This window comes from Somniosus microcephalus, chromosome 30, assembly GCF_052327205.1.
Source record: "Somniosus microcephalus isolate GS21.2 chromosome 30, FLI_Smic_1.0, whole genome shotgun sequence".
In the NCBI taxonomy this organism is placed as follows: domain Eukaryota; kingdom Metazoa; phylum Chordata; class Chondrichthyes; order Squaliformes; family Somniosidae; genus Somniosus; species Somniosus microcephalus.
Genome location: NC_141016.1, coordinates 29,137,682 through 29,154,811, shown reverse-complemented (window position 1 = coordinate 29,154,811; position 17,130 = coordinate 29,137,682). Strand labels below are relative to the sequence as shown.

The following is a 17,130-nucleotide window of genomic DNA, read 5'->3' as shown; positions in this document are numbered from 1 at the left end:
ACAGAAGGCAGTTGAGGCCAATTCATTAAATATATTCAAGAAGGAGTTAGATATATTTCTTAAGGCTATAGGGATCAAGGGATATGGGGAGAAGGCAGGGACAGGGTACTGAATTTGGATGATCAGCCATGATCTCATTGAATGGCGGAGCAGGCTCGAGGGGCCGAATGGCCTACTCCTGCTCCTATCTTCTATGTTTCTATGTTAATATTACCCACCAATTTATAATACCCCCTGGTGAATCTCTCCTAAGTCTTGCTGCGATGGTCTTCAACTGCTTGCTCATTTTTAAGGCATTGTTTCATCCCTGGATGAGCCTGGAATATCAATGTATGGTGTCTGTCACTGTGCATGTCCTTTCAAGAGTTTCATACAGTACTTACAAATTTCACTTTACGGTTTTGAACCGTCTCAATTTTGCTTCTATTGCACTTCTCCTTGAAAGGGAACAATTGATAGAGGTTAGCAGTAGTTAGCTTCATTTTACCCTTCAGGATTGAGCTCTCAAAATTAAACCAGTCTGCAATTTCAGGAGGTAAAAGATCTCCTTGGAGGGGACATCTCTTCAACTGTTTACACTTGTTCAAAGTCTTGGCTCTTGCATTATGGCCTGAAATTTGGTCACGCAGCTTCCGCTTTTCGGGCGCTAAATGACCTCCTAAGCTGCCAATATGGCGGGCAGGACGTGCATGGTCATTGCGGCCCCAATATCGGGTGCACCTCAGGACTCACCATTCAGGTGTTGGTGAAAAATAAATTCACTCGAGTCTGTCTTAAAGTAAAAGTACACAGTTTGTTAACAGAACGTTCTGGGAGAAGACCATAGACCCCGCGGTCTAGTGATACCCTTCTCGTTCTCTCTTGGTTGGTACAGCTTTTTATTCCATTTTCATCCAATCACATTGTATTACAATAATCACCTGATCACATATGGCTTATTTATTCTTTTCAGTATTAGTCATGCTTGTGTGGTTAAAGGTTAGTTACATCTTACTATGCCTTTGGTCACAGGTCAAATTCCCATGACCCCTATATTCTGCTGTGTCTTATAAATTTAGCTAAAGCAGCACATTTCTTATCGCTTACTCAGAAAATATTCTTTGTTACGTTAAACACACACATTCTGTCTTGTCCCACAGCTGCGTTTTATCTTCTGCACACTGTCCTTGTACGAGACCTGCGAAAGTAGCACTTTCCCAGTCTGTACTGTTTTAGTTCTGCTGGCACCACTTAATTAGTGGTTACCTCGGCTGTCTGAATTCTGAGAGGGTTCGTTTTAACCCCTTCACAGGCGTGGAGATTGGTCTCTGCGTGCCTGAATTTCTAGGCCAAAGTCTAGTCCGTTTAATCTTTATCTTCATTTAATTATTTTTACAAACCTCTTATTTTGTTGGTCAATTTAGTCTACTCTCAATTCTTTTGTAGTGCTTCTCCCAAAAAGGTACTGGCCAGTTTGTACATTGACTGCTCCTAACAGAATTATTCCAGCTCTAGCATAAAACCAATCCTTCAACAAAAAAATGGACAAGCAAATTATAGATGAGAGGTAAATGGTCTAACACTGGAGAAAAGACAAAAGTGAATGGAGCAGTACAAAATAAAAATCTAAGAGGGTTTAGGTAATACGTCCTGCATGAGGTAAGAATAAAAGGTGAACAAGAGGATTGCAGAAATGCACAAGGTGATTTGTAGGATTATAAAAGGATATTTTTAGTGCACAAATACTGAGAATGTGTGGAGTTTACCCAATCATGCCTTTGCTGGCTGCTTTTGGGAGATAGGAGGGACTACTTCAAATGATTCAATCTGTGGGGCCAATGGGGACTTCTTTGTGGCTAAGAAACTTCCAACAAGGCTGACTGCCATAGCTAGGATTACCATCACCTTTACCATTCTAATGTTAACAAACATATTTCTTGCTTTTAGATGTAGGTATTACCTGACTGTATCCTGTTGTGCTTGATTTTCTAGTATAGGATATCAGCTTAGATTGCCATGTGTTCATCATTGTGGTTTATGCTTTGTCTTTGTTTAGCTTAAGCATCACAGTGGACCTCCCATGCTCACCATTCTTCATTGTTTAAATTCACATCAGAATCGAGTCTCTATTTGAAACCAGAGGCTGACCACTTTCCTCAACCCTGGTGCAAACAGCAATTTTCAATTTGAAGTCAATCAAAACCAGCTTGAAATGAATTCAATATTTGTTTTTTTTTAATGAAATTTTGTTTAAATGAAGCTTGCGAAAGTCTGACCAGTATGATTATAAAAATAGCCAATATACGAGGCATTATTCTATTTTAGTGAGGGCTCTATTGATCTGGCAATATGGATGATTGACTTAGCTCTAGATGATTTTGGTGCTCGACCCTGTAACCACTAATATAAAAAGTGCTCTGGTTGCTTTTTTCCTCCGTTTTGTTTTCGAATAATGTCACACTTGTTCCTTGGATCTGACCCACAATACAGATACTTGCTTATCCAGCCTAGAGTTGTTAAATGACAATTTAGCCTGTAAGAAGCTAAAACTAGTTGTAATGATCATTTAAGCATTAGAACGGTGACAGTTTGTTTGCCATGGTTTCTGGTAAAAGTTTTTAAGGAGATCGTGAATAAAATAATCACATGAAGCTTTCTGTTCAATTGTATGTAATTTTGTTGTAAAGCTCTTCTGTCTGTAATGTGCATATTTAACAGTAATAGCCCTGTTTTGCCGATTATGCAGGGCTGCTCGGCTGAAAGCGCCATCACGAAACAGATCATTCAGTGATATTGATGATCCAGTTGGGGGTGGAACTTATTCCACGTCAGGTCCAAGACACTTCCCTTCATTTAAACTTGGTGCTAGAGACCTCCGTTTAGAATTTGTTCTGTCTTTAGATTTGAGCAGCTACAGTCTAACCCTTCATGGAGCACCAAGTCTATATTCATGTACATTAACCGCAGATGTTACGGTACTCTGGATATATCGCTGGAATCTGGGACAACGGATCAACAGTTCAGAAACGATGCTAAAGAGGGTACAGCTGTGGCTCTGAAGGAAGTTTTGGTGGTTGTTTTTGTTTTTATTCTTAAAAGCTCATTCCAATTTCTAGTGTTTCAGAAATTGGACAATTTATGTCTATAGGCAACTATACCATGTTACCAGTTTGAAAGGGCTTGGGATTCAACCATCTCCACCATCCTGTAACTTATTATCCTATGTTGTGTCTATTACTTGAGATACTGATTGCTAACCATGTGCTTCTCCTCCTGTAGGCTTATTCCAAAAGATCAGTATTTCTGTGGTGTGCTTTATTTCACTGGCAGTGATCTTTTTAACAAGAACATGAGGACCCAGGCACTGGAAAAAGGCTTCACGTTGAATGAGTACACCATTCGCCCATTGGGAAGCACAGGTAGGAGATGAATGATGGTGGCAGCCTCGGCGTTATTACGAGCTTTGAATGGCCCTTTACTAAATTGATAAAGATTCCTGTGTGAAAAGTATCGGGCAAATGCGAAGTAAGGGAGAAAAATTTGATTGCTTTGCGCTTCCCATTAGTGCCCTAAGAGGGCGCAAAGCAACTAGCGCCCGGGCACGGCGCCGCCAACGCCTCCCACGAAATTCAGCAGGAGGTTAGCGGCAACGGTAACCGTTAGTGCCCCGCGGTGCTGCGCCACTGGCGATGATGTCACCACCGTGTGCAGCGCCCCGGCCGTGATCTTCGGTAGCGCCCCCTGACTTACCGCCCGATGCTATGTCCGACGGGGTCAGGGGGGACTACCTGCGGCCGGGGCGGCGCTAATTAAAGGCGAGGTGCCGGGGGACCATTTTTGTTGCTGGTTGCTTGCCAGCACCTGTCCCCATTGCCATCTCCGGCCTCCTGACCCGCCCCCACCCCCCCGCTGAGTGGCAGCTGCGCTCCGTGAGCCCGGCACTTCTCTTGAGTGCCGGGCTCTTTTGCCGGCACTCCGGTCCCTGGTGGCCCAGCTGGGCCCCGGGTCACGCTGCGCAAGGCCCCTCCCCTTTAAGAAGGGGAGGAAGGCCTGCAGTACCGTGGCGCGTCATGCCGCAGTGCATGGCGCTGCGGCACGTAGCGCCGCGATATTCCCTCGCAGCACCCCAAGAGGGAGGCAAGCGCCCCGCTTCCCTCTTGGGGCGCTACCAATGAATTTCGGCCATGGGGGCGATAATTTTTTCGGGGTGCCATGGGTGTCTGAAGAAAATATTGCTTTGTGCTTACAGATAAATCAAATCAGCTTGTGCTTTTATTGGATAGAAGAGGCAAAATATTCAATTTTAAGATATTTCACAAGTTTTTTTTTTCAAATCAAATGTCCATGGTTGATTTGCAGAATGTGCAAAGCTGCAGAGTCCTGTATGGTGGTTTCGGTTAATATTTTATCAGTGATTCTCACACGACATTCAGAATCAATCTGGGTTAGGAAAGCGACGTAGCCAACACTACCAGTAGCGTTAGCTATTTATTTATTTTGCAATTTTATTTTAATGTATGTAAAAAGGAGAGCGAGAGCAAGAGAGTTAAAACAATGAGGCAAAATCGATAAATAATTAACAAAATTACCAGTGTTGGCAATGCTGGATCTTAGTGTAGATCTGATTGGGGAAGAGTGGCAGGATTGTGATAGTTAACCTAATCTGTAACAGAACAAAATCAATCAAATATAATGCCTGCACAACTATTACTGGAGCCTATACAAAATGCATATGCTTGGCTTTACTTGACTGTTCTGCTAGAGGATTGTAGAAAGAAAAACAGTAGAGGTCCACTTTTATCTTCTTCTTCTGTCAAAGGACTTGGAAGTTTAAAGATGAATTCTGTCCCCGTGTCAGAGGTTGCAGAAATTAAGATTCAATCAAATTGGCATATTTCTTCTTTAGACTTCTTCCTGTGAGGATATTGAAGCACCAACTACAATAAAACATTTGGTCCCACCCATGGCCCAAAATGCCTCACCTCTTTGGATTAAGAAAGGACCATCCTCATGACTTGACTGTCATTAGTGCTTGGTTTTAAACATCTCTGGGGATAGTCTCTGCCCCATTTCAGAACAAGCTACCCACCATTGCAACAGGATGTAAAATAGGACCGATGGTGGCGATATAGTATATCATTATATTATGTATGTGTATGTATAGTAGTTCTCTCGTGGCATTGCTTCCAGTGAGTTGGAGGATATGCTATGTTTTATTTAATTATATGGTGTTACTCATAAAATGTGACAAGAAAGTGTGATGGGAAAGTTTGACACTTCCAGGAAGTGCATGCTTTTCTCAAGACTTCCGTTCTATATGCAGATCTGTAAGGACCCCTGTTACTGTTGAACTTCCTTGCTTTCTTGCTCAGTAAGTTTCACAGATGAGGATCTGCCGAGCAGCAGCCTTGACATTGGATTTCTATCAGGTCCTATACCTTCCCTTTATACTTTAGATTTTTTGTGATCATTATTTATTATCAGTGCACTTTACTATTCCTATGGTGCAATCATGGACAAAATGATGCTTGGTACAACTTTCCATGGCATGTGATCCCTGCATGAATAGCCCTAGGTTTCCGTTTGGCTCTGCCCATTGGCACACTCCTGTCTACTTGCCCTCCCACCACTGAAAAATACTAGAGTTCAGAATCAAGCCCACTTCAGCAGTGAGACATTGGATAGCATCACCTTGTTCATTTTCCTTTGCACTGCATTTCTTACACTTCAAATTGAGAATTGTCTCATTTGTTATTGACTAATACTCCTGGGGGGAGAAATTCAGTTGTCTGTGCCTCCCGTTAGAGTATAGGGCGCTAATGGGGCGCAAAGCAACTAGTGCCCGGGCGCGGCGATGTTTGCACCGCTCGCGAAATTAACTAGACATTTTGCGGCAGCGCTAAACACTACCGCCACGATCTCCTGCGCCAGCAGGTCGTGACGTCAGTCGAGTGCGCAACGCCCCGGTAGCGCCCCGGACCGGATATTGAGTGGCGCCCCCGACCGGATATTGAGTGGCTCCCCCTGCCTTACCGCCTGCCGCTAGCAACGACAGGTTGAGGGGAGCGTTTTGCAGTTGGGAAGGGACTGGGGGAGCGCTATTTAAAGGCGACAGCTTCCTGCCTTTTTTTGTTGGTGACATTTTTGCACCACGCATTCTGAGAGAGAGAGACTTCTGGAGAGATTCTACACTGTTTGAAGGAGTTTTGGGTACTGAGCAGCACTTTGCAGGTTGATTTTGATTTGCCCTTCCTTGTATCGATTTGTGTAAGAAGTCACACAACACCAGGTTATAGTCCAACAGCTTTATTTGAAATCACAAGCTTTCGGAGCGCTGCTCCTTCTTCAGGTGAAGTGGAGAAATGCATAAAGACACAGCTTATATAGTCAGAGAATCATGTCAGATGTTTACAGGTAACCTTTCCAACTGCCATTTATCACACCTCGGCAGAGAGATAATCACAGCAGTCAAAGGTGTGAATGGTGTCCAAACAGGTCAGTCAGGGAAACATTACATCAAAGAACAATGAGGTGGGGTCACAAGGGGTCAAATATTGCAGATGCTGGGGTCTGTATAAAAAACAAAAAAACAGACAAAAAACATTTTTTTTGGCTGGAAATCACAGCAGGTCCGGCCGCATCTGTGTAGAGAGAACAAGCCAATGTCGACTCGAGTCTGGATGACCCTGCGTCAGGTGGGGTTACATGTAGCGTGACATGAACCCAAGATCTCGGTTGAGGCCGTCCTCATGGGTGCGGAACTTGGCTATCAGTTTCTGCTCGACGATTTTGCGTTGTCGTGTGTCTCGAAGGCCGCCTTGGAGAATGCTTACCCGAAGATCGGAGGCTGAATGTCCTTGACTGCTGAAGTGTTCCCCGACTGGGAGGGAACACTCCTGCCTGGTGATTGTTGCGCGGTGTCCGTTCATCCGTTGTCGCAGTGTCTGCATGGTCTCGCCGATGTACCATGCTCCGGGGCATCCTTTCCTGCAATGTATGAGGTAGACAATGTTGGCCGAGTCACATGAGTATGTACCATGTACCTGGTGAGTGGTGTCCTCACGTGTGATGATGGTATCTGTGTTGATGATCTGGCATGTCTTGCAGAGGTTGCTGTGGCAGGGTTGTGTGGTGTCGTGGTCGCTGTTCTCATGAAAGCTGGGTAATTTGCTGCGAACGATGGTCTGTTTGAGGTTAGGCGGCTGTTTGAAAGCGAGTAGTGGAGGCGTGGGGATGGCCTTAGCGAGGTGTTCGTCGTCATCGATGACATGTTGAAGGCTGCGAAGAACATGGCGTAGTTTCTCCGCTCCGGGGAAGTACTGGACGACGAAGGGTACTCTGTTGGTTGTGTCCCGTGTTTGTCTTCTGAGGAGGTCTATGCGATTTTTCGCTGTGGCCCGTCGGAACTGTCGATCGACGAGTCGAGCGTCATATCCCGTTCTTACAAGGGCGTCTTTCAGTGTCTGTAGGTGTCCATCGCGTTCCTCCTCGTCTGAGCATTTAGAAGAGACTGTGGGGGCTGCACTCTGAGCTCTTTCCCTGGGTCTCTCCATTGTTCTTTCCAGCAGATTTGATGTACAGGTCTCTCCAGGCCGAGATTCAAGGCTGCAATGAGCAGGATGTGGATGGAGAGCAAGATCAACCCTCCCCTTTAAGATAAAAACAGAAAATGCAGGAGAAACTCAGCAGGTCAAGCAGCATCTGTGAAGAGAGAAACAGAGTTAACGTTTCAGGTCGCTGACCATTCGTCAGAACTCCCCTTTAAGAATTGGACGGTGCCAGTGTGTCTGTGTTCCATTGCTGACTGACATCACACGAGCTTCGCCAGCGTCTGAGGTAGCGCCTCGCTGCTTGACCTTTGCGCCTTAAGAGAGGTGTGAAGCGCCTGACTTAGCACTCCAATCACCTCCAGGGACGATAAAAGCCAAGTTTGCCGTCGGAGGCGATAATTAGCGCCAGGCGCTAAACTTTGCGCACGGCCGATAATGGCGCCCCAAATGTGGCGATACCAAATTTTTCCCCCCTGTTGTCTAAATGCTTAGTGTGCATGATTTTAAAAGGCATCAAGAGGTACATTTCATAGAGCCTATACTACAGGCACAGCTGGTTCGAGAAACAAGTTTAAGACCATAATTAGACTGTTGTAAGGATTTCTGTTGCTACAATATTCCTCTCTACCTTTATTCACAGATACACATTACTGAATTTTGGTTTTGCTTTCTTGCCCAAAAAGGACTGAAGTAATCCCAGTAAAAGTTAGAATTATATTAGCGTCTCAGAACTGCACCTTTACTACCTAATTCAGCAATGATATTTATTAAATATATTAGAAAAATAAAAGTGTTACACATTAGCAACTTGCAAATGTTCAGTGTAATAGAGCATAAGAAACGAGCAGACATAGTTAGGAGATTGTTTCAAGTTTCGGAACAAGCTACCCACCATTGCAGCAGGATGTAAAATAGGACTTTTAAATTAGCGGAAAAAAGTAAAGGTAAAAAAGTTATATAACCATCCATTCATTGCAAAAGAAAAATTGTCTGACTCCAGGTGATGGCCCAGAAGGTTGTGATCAGGAAACGGGAGACTTATCACAGAATCACACAGAAACCCCACAGTGCAGATAGAGGCCATTTCGGCCCATCGAGCCTGCACCGACACATGTCCCACCCGATCCCCGTAACCCCTACACCAACACATATCCCACCCTATCCCCACGTATTTAATCCCCCTAACACTAAGGGTCAATTTATCATAGCCAATCAACCTAACCCGCACATCTTATGGGTACATTTGAGAGCTTCTTGTAAATTTGGGGAGGCTGAGGGGCTAGAAACTGTAAATAACAGTTGCGAAGACCCGATAATCCTGACTGGTGCTTACGCTGGCTTTGCAGTCACATGTCTGACGGATGTACAAAAAATGTTAACTTGGGAGACCCACCAAAGCTAGCAGCAAGGGTCTGCAAATATTGTAAGAACAACCGGGCTGCTGGCTTATGCTGCTTACCCTGAGTGAATCAGCAAAATTCATCATGTACACCTTTGCTTTCATCTTTGATTACCTATAATTTTCCTACGCTGAATAATAACAAAGGAGATTTAGGGGGCTGTACAGACTCTCAAAACCTGCCTTATTTCAAAATATTCTTCAGGTAATTCCCAAACTTTTTTCATTAGGATGCAGAAATGCTCCAGCATCTGCTAAAGAGTTAAAAGTCTTCTTAATAAAACTTTGAATAATTATATGTAATGTAAATAAAGTCAGATGTGCTATGTGTGCCAAAGACTGGAGGCAGCTTCACTAGGTATGGAGATCACTTGTACTGCAGATCAGTGCTGGGCTGTTCGCCGACTTTGACATTGCTTTGTTGACCCATAATCAGTGTATCAGGGTATTGCAGAGGCTTGTAATCTCAGAAGCACACCTATAATAAGATACAATTTAGAAAGCCTCTTTCTGCACACACAGTTTTTTGGTTTTAACAAAAGAAATTGTTTTTTTTTATTCGTTTATGGGATCTGGGCATCGCTGGCAAGGCCAGCATTTATTGCCCATCACTAATTGCCCTTGAGAAGGTGGTGGTGAGCCGCCACCTTGAACCGCTGCAGTCCATGTGGTGAAGGTGCTCCCACAGTGCTGTTAGGGAGGGAGTTCCAGGATTTTGACCCAGCGACGTTGAAGGATCGCTGATATACTTCTAAGTCATGATGGTGTGTGACTGGAGGGGAACTTGGAGGTGGTGGTGTTCCCATGCGCCTGCTGCCCTTGTCCTTCCAGGTGGAAGAGGTCGCGGGTTTGGGAGGTGCTGCCGAAGAAGCCTTGGCGAGTTGCTGCAGTGCATCTTGTAGATGGTACACACTGCAGCCACGGTATGCCGGTGGTGGAGGGAGTGAATGTTTAAGGTGGTGGATGGGGTGCCAATCAAGCGAGCTGCTTTGTCCTGGATGGTGTCGAGCTTCTTGAGTGTTGTTGGAGCTGCACTCATCCAGGCAAGTGGAGAGTATTCCATCACACTCCTTACTTGTGCCTTGTAGATGGTGGAAAGGTTTTGGGGAGTCAGGAGGTGAGACACTCGCCACAGAATACCTAGCCTCTGACCTGCTCTTGTTGCCTCAGTATTCATGTAGCTGGTCCAGTTAAGTTTCTGGTTAATGGTCATTGATGAAGCAGCTGAAGATGGTTGGGCCTAGGACACTGCCCTGAGGAACTCCTGCAGCGATGTCCTGGGGCTGTGATGATTGACCTTCAGCCACCACAACCATCTTCCTTTGTGCTAGGTATGACTCCAGCCAGTGGAGCGTTTTCCCCCTGATTCCCATTGACTTCAGTTTTACTAGGGCTTCTTGATGCCACACTCGGTCAAATGCTGCTTTGATGTCAAGGGCAGTCACTCTCACCTTACCTCTGGAATTCAGCTCTTTTGTCCATGTTTGGACCAAGGCTGTAATGAGGTCTGGAACAGAGTGGCCTTGGCAGAACACAAACTGGGCATCAGTGAGCAGGCTATTGATGAGTAAGTGCCGCTTGATAGCACTGTCGATGACACCTTCCATCACTTTGCTGATGATTGAGAGTAGACTGATGGGGCGGTAATTGGCCCGGTTGGATTTGTCCTGCTTTTGTGGACAGGACATACCTGGGCAGTTTTCCACATTGTCGGATAGATGCCAGCTTGGCTAGAGGCGCGGCTAGTTCTGGAGCACAAGTCTTCAGCACGATAGCCGGGACCCATAGCCTTTGCTGTATTCAGTGCACTCAGCCGTTTCTTGATATCACGTGTGTAGTGTATGTACTTTGCAGAAGGAACTATATTCTGCAGCCCCTGTATACTGCAGTACCAGTAGTGACCACCCCTGTATATAAGCCTGTGTAGTAACTTTTGCATAGTAGTTCCAGGTTGTCTCCACTCAGTAAAGACCTGTTATAACCAACTCCTGCAGTCCGTGTCTCAATTACACACGGACATAATACTGGCGACGAGCAGATCCGAACTTACCTACAGTCTGCACCACCTCATGGGGATCCATCCCTGAAGCGAAGTTATCAGAGGTCAAGGCCAGAAGGAAGTAAAAAAAAATCAAACGAACAGAAGAAACGGGCGTCGACCGTGGGCATCCGCCTCTGATTCATCGGAGTTGAAGATTTGCAGGAGAGGCTGTCGAGAGCGGGGCTTGGTTATCCTGTCTATGGTGTTTCAGCTAATCGGGCTGGTGGCAGGTAGTACACTGATCCTTCCTGGGCTGCGGCGGTCTACAGCTCGATCGGGTGGCTTTTCAACGGGGCCGAGCAGCGTTGTTGGGAAGAGGAGAGAGAGAGAGAGGGTGGAGTACACAGGGCGCAGCCGGTACTATGAAGCCGGGCAGCGTACAGACCCGAGAAGAGGGAGGCAAGTGTCCTGCAGGGTTGCTCCGACGACGGGGAAATAATAAAAATTAGAAGCGCAGAAAGCCGCGAGGAGCTGCAGTTTGCTACGGGAACCGCGGAGAGCGGCGTTAGCAGCAGCGCGGGGGGAAGTGCGCGAAGACCATAGGGCGTCGCCATCAAGGCATAAAACGCCAGCAACAGCGCTAGCAGCAGTGGAGAAGACAGAAAGCGCGGGAGGCGCCATCTTAATCCAGCGGGGAAGAAGGCAAAGCGCGGGAGGCGCCATTTTGTTAAATCGGGGAAGAAGGCAAAGCGCGGGAGGCGCCATCTTAGATTTCCAAGATGCCGAAGACTGGCAATATCACTGCCTTCGATAATGCAATAGAAGACTGGACCACGTATGTGGAAAGAGTCGAGGTATATTGCGAGGCAAATGAAGTAGCCGATGAGAAAAAGGCATCGGTACTACTAAACTTAATGGGCGCAAGAACGTACGGCCTATTGCGGAACCTGATTACTCCAGCCAAACCGAAGGCAAAGAGTTTTAACGAAATTGTTGATATCCTACAGGAACTCCTAAATCCTACACCACTGCTGATAGCAGAAAGATTTAAATTCCACAGGAGAAATCAGCATATAGATGAGAGCAATGCTGATTACCTTACGGAACTACGCAAGCTATCAAAGCACTGCCAGTTCGGAGCAGGACTGGCAGATACCCTACGGGACAAATTTGTCTGTGGACTCCTGAGTGAAGGAACCCAGAAGAGGTTACTCTCAGAGAAAGAGCTGATGCTAGATAAGGCTTTCAGCATGGCAGTATCGTACGAAGCAGCAGCAAGGGGAGCTGCGGAAATTCAGCAAAAGCCACAGGAATAAGGCACCCACGAAATGACACGGGGATTTGAAAAATGTTATCGCTGCGGCAGAACAACCCATGACCAGAAGGACTGCTGGTCCAAGGACAAAATATGCAGGCAATGTGGAAAGATGGGACACATTGCACGAGTTTGCAGGTCTGGGAAGAAGACTAACGACAACAAAAGGGCTACTAAGGAACAGTACAGGAAAGTACAAAAGATGACGGACAGTAGTTCCGAAGACCAGATGAGCGATAGTGAATCCGGGAACAAGAGACTAAGCTGTCTCAAACTTCACAACGTAATCGCAAAAGAGGATCACCGAACCATTTGGGTCATCCTCACGATAGCAGGGTCCCAAGTCAAAATGGAATTGGATACAGGATCAGCTCTGACCGTCATGAATCGACGAGACTACGAGCGGCTATTCTCGCACATACCCTTGAAAGAGACATCCATTGTCTTGAAGACGTATACGGGGCAAAAAGTATACCCCAGAGGAAAAATAAGGGTGCCTGTCGAATACAACGGCAAGGAAATACAGAAATTGTATCTGTACATACTGCAAGATGGTGGACCACCGTTATTGGGACGTGAATGGATCAGAAAGATAAGTTTAGACTGGCACTCCATTCAGGCACTGACGGTGGCTGGTAAAAAGGATGACGACGTCACTCCTGGACGATTGTCAACAATCTTAGCTAACGCCAAAGAGGTATTTCAACAAGAACTGGGAACTCTTAAAGGCGTAACCGCCTCGATAAAAATAGAAGAGAATGCAATTCCCAAGTTTTTCAAAGCAAGACCGGTACCATATGCAATTCGCCCAGCCGTCGAGGCAGAGCTGGAGAATGCAGGCGTGTTATCTAAGGTAGATTAGAGCGAGTGAGCGACACCCATCGTTCCTGTCATGAAGAAAACGTTAAACAATAAGCCTGAGGAGCCAAGGAAGGTTTGCATCTGTGGGGACTTCAAGGTGACGGTGAACCCAGCCCTTCACACAGTACAATATCCTCTTCCGAGGATAGAAGATATTTTCGCCTCACTATCTGGAGGGAAGCGTTTTACAAAAATTGACCGAGCACAAGCATATTTGCAGATGGAGGTTGAAGAATCCTCTAGGAAATATCGCACGATAAACACTCACAAAGGTCTTTACCAGTATAATCGACTGGTATTCGGAGTAGCATCAGCTCCGGCGATATGGCAAAGAGCGATGGAACAAGTCCTGCAAGGGATTCCGGGGACTCAGTGTTACTTGGACGACATCCTAGTGACAGGTGAAGATAACAGTGAACACCTTGCCAACCTAGAGCAGGTGCTCACTAGACTAAGAGAACATGGGCTACGAGCCAATTGCCCTAAGTGCGAGTTTTTTAAGAAACAGATATCGTATTGTGGCCACGTGATTGATGAAGAGGGGTTACATAAGTCCCCTGACAAAATTGAAGCGGTAGTTAAGGCTCCAGCGCCTGAAAACGTGTCGCAACTGAGGTCATTCCTCGGATTGGTGAATTACTACCATAAGTTTTGGCCGAATTTGTCCACAATTCTGCACCCACTGAACGCCCTACTACAAACTGGAGTAGCATGGAAATGGAGCGGTGAATGTAAGCGGGCCTTTCAGAAGAGTAAGGACCTCATCACTTCAAGAGAAGTATTGGCTCACTACAACCCATCACTACCGATAAGACTGGCGTGTGATGCGTCTCCCTATGGCATTGGAGCGGTACTGTCACATAAATTCCTTGATGGTTCAGAGAGGCCGATAGCTTTTGCGTCACGCTTGTTAACTGCAGCCGAGCGTAACTACGCCCAGATTGACAGAGAGGCCCTCAGCCTGGTGTGGGGGGGTGAAGAAGTTCAATCACTACCTGCACAGTCAGAAATTTACTCTACTAACTGATCATCAACCTCTTGTCTCCATTTTCAACCGTAAGAATGGCGTCCCGATAATGACAGCACAACGGCTACAGAGGTGGTCCCTTTTCCTAGGGGCACACCAATATGACATCGAGTACAAAGGAACTAAACAGCATGGGAATGCTGATGGATTGTCGTGCCTACCGTTGCCGACGGTGGAAGAAGCACCTGCAGTGGATCCAGTGGAGATATTCCACTCGACCATAGTCGAATGTCTCCCTGTGACGAATGCAAACATAGAAAAGGAAACACGAAATGACCCGACACACTCCTGGGTCTATGATTTAATGGTGAAGGGATGGCCAGCACATGGCGAACCACTGCTGCCAGCATTCTCGCCGAGAAGAGAACAGCTGTCAGTGTGCAGAGGAACCTTGATGTGTGGATCCAGAGTAGTAATTCCACCCAAATTGAAGGATAGAGTGCTCAATGAGCTTCATGAGGGTCATCTGGGAGGGGTAAAAATGAAGAACTTAGCCAGAGCGTTTGTGTGGTGGCCGGGAATCGATAGAGAAATCGAAGAGATGACCAAGAGCTGTACAGGATGCCAGAAGGTCCAAAACGCCCCACCACAAAGCCCTCTACATCCATGGGAGTGGCCCTCATCTCCATGGCAAAGGGTGCACATTGATTTTGCTGGTCCATTTATGGACTCGATGTTTTTAATTGCGGTGGACGCACATTCAAAGTGGCCAGAGGTAATAAAAATGTCCTCAACCACCACAGAAAAAACTATCACAGTCTTATGAACCATATTTGCCAGAAATGGGCTGCCTGAACAGATTTGCTCCGACAATAGACCACAGCTTGTGTCTGAAGAGTTCCGGAGGTTCTTAAAGAACAATGGTGTTAAGCATTACACATCCGCCCCATATCATCCAGCCACCAATGGATTGGCTGAGAGGTTCGTTCAAACATTCAAGAAGGCTATCAAGGCAATGTGTAATGAAGACATACCCCTACAACACAAGGTGGACAACTTCTTGTTTGCCTACCGGAATGCGACACATGCGGTTACCAACCAAACTCCAGCCATGATGTTCTTCAATCGAAGACTACAATGCCACTTGGATTTGGTTAAGCCAAACATCAGAAGAGATGTGGAGAACAGGCAGTTTCAGAATATGAATGAAAGGACGACCAGGAGTTTTAAGATAGGTCAACCAGTTTTGGCCCGGGACTACCGCACAGAGAAATGGCAGCCAGGAACGATCTGTACACGGCAAGGACCTCTAATGTATACCGTGGACGTTGGAGAGAGCATTGTAAGACGCCATGCTGACCAGATTCTAGAGTCACTGGAAAACGTCAATTCCACACCACGATCCTATACACCTGGTGATGAAACCGAAGTACCAATTGCATCTACCTCAGAATCGGTGCCATTGGAAGCAGACGAACCAAACAACGACATTGATCCCGAATCAACTTTGCCAGAAGAACCTGATACCCCAAAGAGGCGTTATCCAGACAGAATCAGGAAGCCTCCTCAAAGACTGAACTTATAATTGCTTAACTTCAACTAATGTATCTAGCAACTGTAATTGTAAATATGTTATTTAACTATTAATCGAATGTTATGTACTGTTTGGCTAAAAGGGGAGGAATTGTAGTGTATGTACTTTGCAGAAGGAACTATATTCTGCAGCCCCTGTATACTGCAGTACCAGTAGTGACCACCCCTGTATATAAGCCTGTGTGGTAACTTTTGCATAGTAGTTCCAGGTTGTCTCCACTCAGTAAAGACCTGTTATAACCAACTCCTGCAGTCCGTGTCTCAATTACACACGGACATAATAACGTGGAGTGAATCGAATCGGCTGAAGACTGACTTCTGTGATGGTGGGGACCTCTGGAGTAAGCTGATATGGATCATCCACTCGGTACTTCAGGCTAAAGTTGGTTGCAAACGCTTCAGCCTTGCCTTTTGCACTCACGTGCTGGGCTCCACCATCATTGAGGATGGGGATATTCTTGGAACTTCCTCCTCTCGTTAGTTGTTTAATAGTCCACCACCATTCATGACTGGACGTGGCAGGACTGCAGAGCTTTGATCTGATCCGCTGATTGTGGGATCGCTTAGCTCTGTCTATAGCATGCCGCTTCCACTTTTTAGCATGCATGTAGTCCTGTGTTGCAGCTTCCCCATTTTTAGGTACACCTGGTGCTGCTGCTGGCATGCTCTTCTACACTCCTTATTGAACCAGGGTTGGTCCCCTGGCTTGGTGCTAATGGTAGAGTGAGGGATGTGCCGGGCCATGAGGTTACAGATTGTGGTGGAATACAATTCTGCTGCTGCTGATGGCCCACAGCGCCTCATGAATGCGCAGTTTTGAGCTGCTAGATCTGTTCTGAATCTATCCCATTTAGCATGGTGGTAGTGCCACACAACACAATGGAGGGTGTCCTCAGTGTGAAGACGGGACTTCGTCTCCACAATGACTGTGCGGTGATCACTGCTGCCAATGCTGTCATGGACAGATGCATCTGCGACAGGTAGATTGGTGAGGACGAGGTTAAGTAGGTTTTTACCTCGTGTTGGTTCATTCAATATAGTCACAGGTCACTAGGCTGAACTTATGATGGAGACCTGGGACACAGGCCCAGACTGGCAGTTATGTCCTTCAGGACTCGGCCAGCTCGGTCAGTAGTGGTGCTACCGAGACACTCTTGGTGATGGACATTGAAGTCCCCCACCCAGAGTACATTCTGTGCCCTTGCTACTCTCCGTGCTTCTTCCAAGTGGTGTTCAACATGGAGGAGTACTGATTCATCAGCTGAGGGAGGGCGGTAGGTGGTAATCAGCAGGAGGTTGCCTTGCCCATGCTTGACCTGAAGCCATGAGACTTCATGGGGCCCAGAGTCAATATTGAGGACTCCCAGGGCCACTCCGACTGTATACCACTCTGCCACCACCCCTGGTGGGTCTGTCGTGCCGGTGGGACAGGACATACCCAGGGATGGTGATGGAGGAGTTCGGGACATGGCTGAAAGGTATGAT

General features: G+C 46.4%; 1 protein-coding gene across 1 annotated transcript in view; it reads left to right on the top strand.

The window, feature by feature from the left end:
• The window catches only part of polb (polymerase (DNA directed), beta), a 195,468-nt gene that overhangs the window by 165,427 nt on the left and 12,911 nt on the right, over window positions 1–17,130 (top strand). Inside the window, exon 13 of the mRNA XM_085971302.1 lies at window positions 3,259–3,398. Within this exon, the coding sequence (XP_085827428.1) occupies window positions 3,259–3,398 (140 nt within the window). The remainder of the gene's footprint in view (window positions 1–3,258; window positions 3,399–17,130) is intronic.